Below are 6,511 nucleotides of genomic sequence, written 5' to 3'. Positions count from 1 at the left end.
TATACGTCCTCCCGGTGGGGGCTCCTCACTGGCAGGTGACTCGGTATAGGATACAACAGCAGTGACAACACACGAAATATGTGTGAGGGGATGAATTCAATGGCATAACGAAAAAGGGGGTCAAAAGAAGGGGGTGAAAAAGAATACTGCACCTTAAGCACAAATATAGTAGGTCTATCAGAGCCGAGCATTAAGTGACTGAGGGAACAGGAAGAGATTGGGAGGAGGCGAGGAACATGAGTGTAAATGTAAACAGTTGTCAGACTTTGATGAAAGCAGGGAGAGAAGACGAAAACCAGGTTGGTCTCTCTCTCTCTCTCTCTGTGTGTGTGTGTGTGTGTGTGTGTGTGTGTGTGTGTGTGTGTGTGTGTGTGTGTGTGTGTGTGTGTGTGTGTGTGTGTGTGTGTGTGTGTGTGTGTGTGTGTGTGTGTGTGTGTGTGTGTGTGTGTGTGTGTGTGTGTGTGTGTGTGTGTGTGTGTGTGTGCGTGCGTGCGCGCGTGCGTGCGTGTGTGTGAGCTGAACCTCGTTCTCTGGGTTGGCGTAGGGGATTTTGAGGGAGGCCATGGCTCCTGTCATAGCCTTGACGGCAGTAAAGATGTTCTGGTAGATACACTTGGCGAAGGCCTTCCTCTCTTCCTCTGAGAAGCCTCTCCCGTGGATGATTCTCATCTGTCGTATGAACGTGGTTTTACCGCTCTCCCCGGTGCCTGGAAGAACAAACAGGAAAGTCGGGATTAGTTTTTTTGCGGCTGTGGAGTCACTTTAAGCTGTGTATATGTTCAACAACACAGCCATGCAAAAAACCATTGACAGCTATGAGGTGGCGAAAGCTTGACCTGCATTGTTCATAGCAACATTTGCTAAACTATTTGGATTGGCATTGGACAATTACTTTTTGGGGTGGGATTTAGTGAAGGGCTAATTGCATTATAGTATGTTTTTTTGAGGGGCGCTAGTCCCTCCAACGTCTGGCTTTCAGAAATGTCGCCATGGACACTCAGGCATGAAGGAAGCATGAGTTCAAGTCCGTTGCTCTCCCCAGGTTGGCGGAGGGTGTGTAGAGCCCAGGATCACATTAGATAATTGACAAAGGGGTGAAAAATGCATTACAAAATCGTGGGATAAAAATTATATAAATAAAATAAAGAAATGTCGCCATGATGGGCAGCTAAGTCTATGGACTACTTTCCTTTTCATATCATGTTGTAGTGACAAACACTGTTGATTGTTGAATCTGCCTACTCAAGATTAGCCTCGGTCCCAGGCTTACTTATCTCCGAAAAGAAAAGCCTGGTCACAACGTAAGGCAGAGAAGCTTTCGGCGGATGTATCCTCCGGAACATCCGTCAGATGTATTTCCCCCGGTTACGATATTTTCCGACCAATCACAACACTCTTTACATCGTAGGTCTTGCCCAGGGTGACTCAAGATAGATTACAAGGCGTATATTCTTTCTACGTCCGAGCATAGACATGGTAACGCCCCGCCTGCCTCTGATTGGCCTACCGACACTGCCCGTCTTGCCTGTCCTCTGAGATGCAAGGCTACTCCGTGGTGGGAATTTGGAAATAATACAAGTACAAGAGAATGGCAACACGCAACAGTAATTTGTAACTTAATTTTTTGTAGAAGAGGCAAACTAATATTACACGTAGGCCTGTGTACTATGATTTGATTTGGCTGTGTTCTAAATTAAAGTGTTAGTGTTGATTATCGTGTATTAATCTCAACTAACACTAAACTAATAATATTATTATACTAATAAAGATCAAGGGAAAATATACTTTTTTACAGTACAATAATCTTTAAAGTTTACACATGTATACAAATAAACAGGCCAACGGCATAAACAATATTAGTTTACCTCTTCTACAAAAATAAAAGTTGCTGTCGCGCGTGCCAAGCTGTCATTCTTTAGCTATTACATATCGTACTTGACTTGTATTATTTATTTATTTCCCAGTTCCCACCATGGAGTAACCTTGCGCGGTAGGCCAATCAGAGGCAGGCGGGGCGTTACCATGTCCATGCTCGGATGTAGAAAGAATATACGCCACCTGAAGGTCCTCGACCTCATGGTCCTGTTCAGTGAGTATAGATACCACATTGGTTTACTCTGCCAGAGCGTATAGTGTTCTGTTCAGTCATCTCTGGACTCATCCATACAAATACGTTCCTGTACAATCTGTAGCTATGGGTGGCACGTTACAAAGGTGTTATGACATCATCAATATGACACCAGTCTTGTCCAATGATGTTGTTGGGGACAGAGACTGTATAGTAAATACTGGAGTCCTGTGTGGCTCCATGATTGGCCATAGCCTGGATGGACGGTGCATCTGAGATGACAAATTCATCCACATGCTAATGCTCGCTGCTGGGCAAAGGGACTCTGATAGGTAACAAGTATACGCTCGCCCCTTTTCCATCTCGCCCCACTACTCTACCTAGCTGTAAATAACAAACATAATTGTCTCCACCAGGCCGAAGGCATGTGGGGAGAGTATGTTTTGCACTCCGTCCGTCCGCGTGTCCGTCCGTCCGTCCGTCCGTGTGTCCGTGTGTCCGTGAACAGCTAATCTCGGCCACCGTTAACCCGGTCGATGCCATATTTTGCACACACACTCCCTGGATGCCAACGATGAACCTCTGCCCCAAACTTTCCAGAACGGCCTGTTATAGCGCCACCAGGAGGCCGCTTTGTGCAAAACAAGTTTTTGCACAGTACACCTACAGATTTTGTCCAAACATCACGCAAATTGGTACACAGTCTCTCTAGAGCCATTCAACGAAACGGGTCTTTCAGATTTATCAGACTCCATCCTGATTGGTTAAGATTGGCTTCCAAAGTTCACAGGAGTGCTCAGTTTCAAACAAAATGCTGCAAATCATGAACACATCGCGTGATTTCCGTGAAATTGTGCACCCACATTCCCACTAGGCCGAGGACGAAATGCCACATGAACAATTACAACTCAGCCTCAAGGTGGCGCTATAACTGGCCGAAAAGTGTTTTTACCTCTAACTGCACGGATCTGTGGATAACCTGGTGGAGACCTGTGCCCGGAAGGGCACTTTTTCTAGTTCATGTTTGTGATTATTTAAAAGGTATTATCATATTAATTTATCATTGTTAAGTTCACTCTGTATATCCACGGACATAATAGCATGATGATGCCATTACAAAACGTGGGCTACAAGGAAGAAATGTGATTAATAACACTAAATGAACTGCTAGAAGGTCCTAAATTAACTCAATTAAGCAGTCACCGTCTCTGTGACATGTTGTTCTTTGTCACATGAGACGTATAGAGATCGACTACTATGCAATCAAATAAATCTGTTTACAAGATCATTTCAGATTTCAGAGAGGGAGGGAAATAATACTAAATTAACTGTTAACTACATTTTTTTAAATCGCCGGGGCCAGTTGGTAAAGGGGCGAGCAGTCTCGTATTCCTCTGATTCACTATGCAGAACTAGTACAGTTATCTCTTTTTGATGAATGTTTGCCTATTAATAGGGATGCTGGTGTTAACCTGACTCTGCCTGGTGCGTGTGTGCATGTGTGCATGTGTGCGTGTGTGTGTGCATGTGTGTGTGTGTGTGTGTGTGTGCATGTGTGTGTGTGTGTGTGTGTGTGTGTGTGTGGTTAAAAGTTAAAACCATTGCATTAAGTTGCTTATAGTCTCTTTGGTTACTCATTAAAGCATTCATATCATTTGAACCAAAATTCATGCATTAATTTGACAAAGAAAGTAATTTTAGTTTATTTAAATAGGCCTATGCATTTGTGAAATGGCTGTAACATTGACTTTGCTATATACACACTGATGCTGTATACACAACACAATCCTGTGTATTGATTTAACTCTGAACGTGTAAACAACTGACCAGTAATGGTGTTGCTGTGTACTAATTAATAGCATTGACTGAATATATACGTATTTCTATGAAACATTTCCCTGTCATTTGTTTAGTCTGAGGTATGGCAGCAAGGCTATTATCTGACTTATTATCTGACATACTGTACACAATGGCATGCTTCACATAGTTTTCGTTCTTGGCTTGTGAGTAAATAGGTTCTTTAAATTTCATATCGTGAGCCTCACCCTCTGTCGGTTGTCGCCCCACCCCACTCCTTCTGCTCACATACCTTACACATCAGTAAGTCAGAGAGCACTTACGGGCACTTACTGCCTGCAATTCGAAACTGGACCCAGTAAAAAAAATAAAAAAGTCAAAGCCCCCTCTCTGTTAATTAATAACCATTTATAGCCTATGATGTTTTTTTTCATCATAGTGCTGTATATATATGTGTATGTCATTAAATGTTCTGATGAATTGAAAATGGAACACACCAATGGAAAGCCTTAGTGCTTTCTTGAGTTTTTAATCCTCTTGGCAGACCATGTGATTGCACTATACTTTCTTATTCTTATTCTGCAAACTGTTAATAACGTTTTTTCAATCAATCATATTTAATCTGACCAAATGTTATTGTATTGTCTTCCAGTAGTCCTTTCATCACACTACACTTTAATTGCACGCAGCATCATTTGCATTTATTAATAGATCATTCTTATTATATGGCATCTCGGAATGCCTCAAAGCAACCTGGTATAGGTATAGAAATGACCAACCTAGGAGGAGAACTTTGATTTCTCTCCGCTCTCTCTTTTTCTGATCTCTGAGAAGTCTCTGGATCTCTTTGTCCACCGCTATAGTGTTCCTCTCCTCCTCGGTCAGGAAACAGAGGCAGGTGCGTTGGCACCATCGCAGGCAGCACTCCATGGGAAACTCTGCTGAAAGACACACACACACACACACACACACACACACACACACACACACACACACACACACACACACACACACACACACACACACACACACACACACGTTTTGTCTCATCTGTCATTGATTCACTATCGCTTATATAATTTCTTTTACGGTAACCACACGGCCTGGTACCCGCCTGCTGTCACCTGGAAATCCCCCGATTCTGGATATGGAAAACAAAACATAACCAATTGAAAAGCCATAGCCTACGCAGGGATTCAATGGAAAGGTCATGTTAGTCAGCACTGAAAAATAGCCCAAAGTAGGCCTACACTAAGCTTACTTTAAATCCAATTTGTAAGCGGTAAAGTTTTTTTGCAGCCTATATGATAGACTGCCTATAGGCTATATTATTCCTCACAGGTAGTCTATAGCGAACTTTTCCCATCATCGTTGATAAGGGAAAAGAAAACCATATGTAAACAAAAGCGTAGAGTAGACTATAGGGCAGGCTATATACGTTCTAAACGTCTGCTATACAATTACATTTTGTTTCAAGTGTTAAGCCTACCTTAAATCAGTTCGTCATACTCCTTGAAAACACGCAGAGCCCGACTTTGATTGCCTTTCGCCGTCCATTTCTAAGCGCGTAGACTGGCACCAATCCACCGGCGCAAATGCTCTTGCGTAAACGCAAAGAACTATATCTAGCCTTGCCTAGCCTAGGCTACTTTACGAATTAATCTGAAATACTTTTCAAGTCAAACTAATTACTAACAACCTGCTCCTCTATAGCCTGGTCAATAGCCTACGTGTGCCGTGTGCGGTGGAATATGCACAGTATGTAGGTGGCGAAATGAAAACACTCTGGAATGCGCCTTGAGTGACTCCGTGCGCTGCGCCGCGGATAAAGTTTCGAATGAGCCATCCCTCTGTTGGGCCTGCCTGCTGCAGTAACCCCATAGCCTCATGTTTCAGGGAGAGTCTTCTCTCTCTGCAGAGGTTATACAACAAGTGTAGCCTACTAAACTTTTAGTAAAAGGGGAGCGATAAATCACACAAGGCAACAAGGGACACAGTTTCAGATTTATTTTAGAATTATATAAGGCCTGTCGGAAAAGTGGTCAGGAATAGGATGTGTGTTGGCTTCTCGAAACTGCCTATGAACAACATGGGTTTAGGTTTACGTGACGTCGTCCTCTACCCAACAATAAGCTTTAATGTTACAGAATAGCCTACATTACTGCATATCCAGTCCACGTTTGAGATCAGTTCAATAAGGCGTAGCCTAGCCTATAACGAATTAGTTTTAAATCAGGTGAGTCGTCGAGGTGCACAACAGGTATTTGTCACTCCTTCCCCTCTCTACAGCTCGTTGGATGTGAATCTTTTGTCCTGGCCAGTAGAACCGGTCTGGCAAGATTTCCATGGACTCCTAACGCGCGCACTCCCAACAGGTCTCAACAGAAATTAAGATGGCCCGGCCGTGCTCCACATTGCCATGGGAACACGGTGACTCAGTGAGCCACAGCTGGGGGGGGGGGGGAGGAGAGAGAGAGAGAGAGAGAGAGAGAGAGAGAGAGAGAGAGAGAGAGAGAGAGAGAGAGAGAGAGAGAGAGAGAGAGAGAGAGAGAGAGAGAGAGAGAGAGAGAGAGAGAGAGAGAGAGAGGCCTACCATACTGTCTGGAGTGTCTGCACTGTTAATAATACTTGCTGTTAACTTTCAAA

The 6,511-nt window shown here is 43.6% G+C and overlaps 1 protein-coding gene across 4 annotated transcripts in view; it reads right to left on the bottom strand.

Moving 5' to 3' along the window:
- Window positions 1–5,638, bottom strand: part of gna15.1 (guanine nucleotide binding protein (G protein), alpha 15 (Gq class), tandem duplicate 1) — a 20,769-nt gene extending 15,131 nt beyond the window's left edge. Inside the window, exons 1-4 of one of the 4 annotated variants that reach the window (XM_083767543.1) lie at window positions 5,355–5,638; window positions 4,990–5,006; window positions 4,645–4,806; window positions 523–707 (exon numbers count right to left, since the gene is read on the bottom strand). In XM_083767543.1, coding sequence (XP_083623669.1) covers window positions 523–707; window positions 4,645–4,795 — 336 coding nt within the window. In that variant the 5' untranslated portion in view covers window positions 4,796–4,806; window positions 4,990–5,006; window positions 5,355–5,638. The remainder of the gene's footprint in view (window positions 1–522; window positions 708–4,644; window positions 4,807–4,989; window positions 5,007–5,354) is intronic. The other 3 variants (XM_083767542.1, XM_083767541.1, XM_083767540.1) reach the window with 3 other exon arrangements.
- Window positions 5,639–6,511: the final 873 nt, after the last annotated feature.

This window comes from Protomyctophum parallelum, assembly GCF_964188405.1.
Source record: "Protomyctophum parallelum genome assembly, chromosome: 6".
NCBI classification, from domain to species: Eukaryota; Metazoa; Chordata; class Actinopteri; order Myctophiformes; family Myctophidae; genus Protomyctophum; species Protomyctophum parallelum.
The sequence above is the reverse complement of the archived record's forward strand: the minus strand, read 5'-3'. Positions and strand labels throughout refer to the sequence as shown.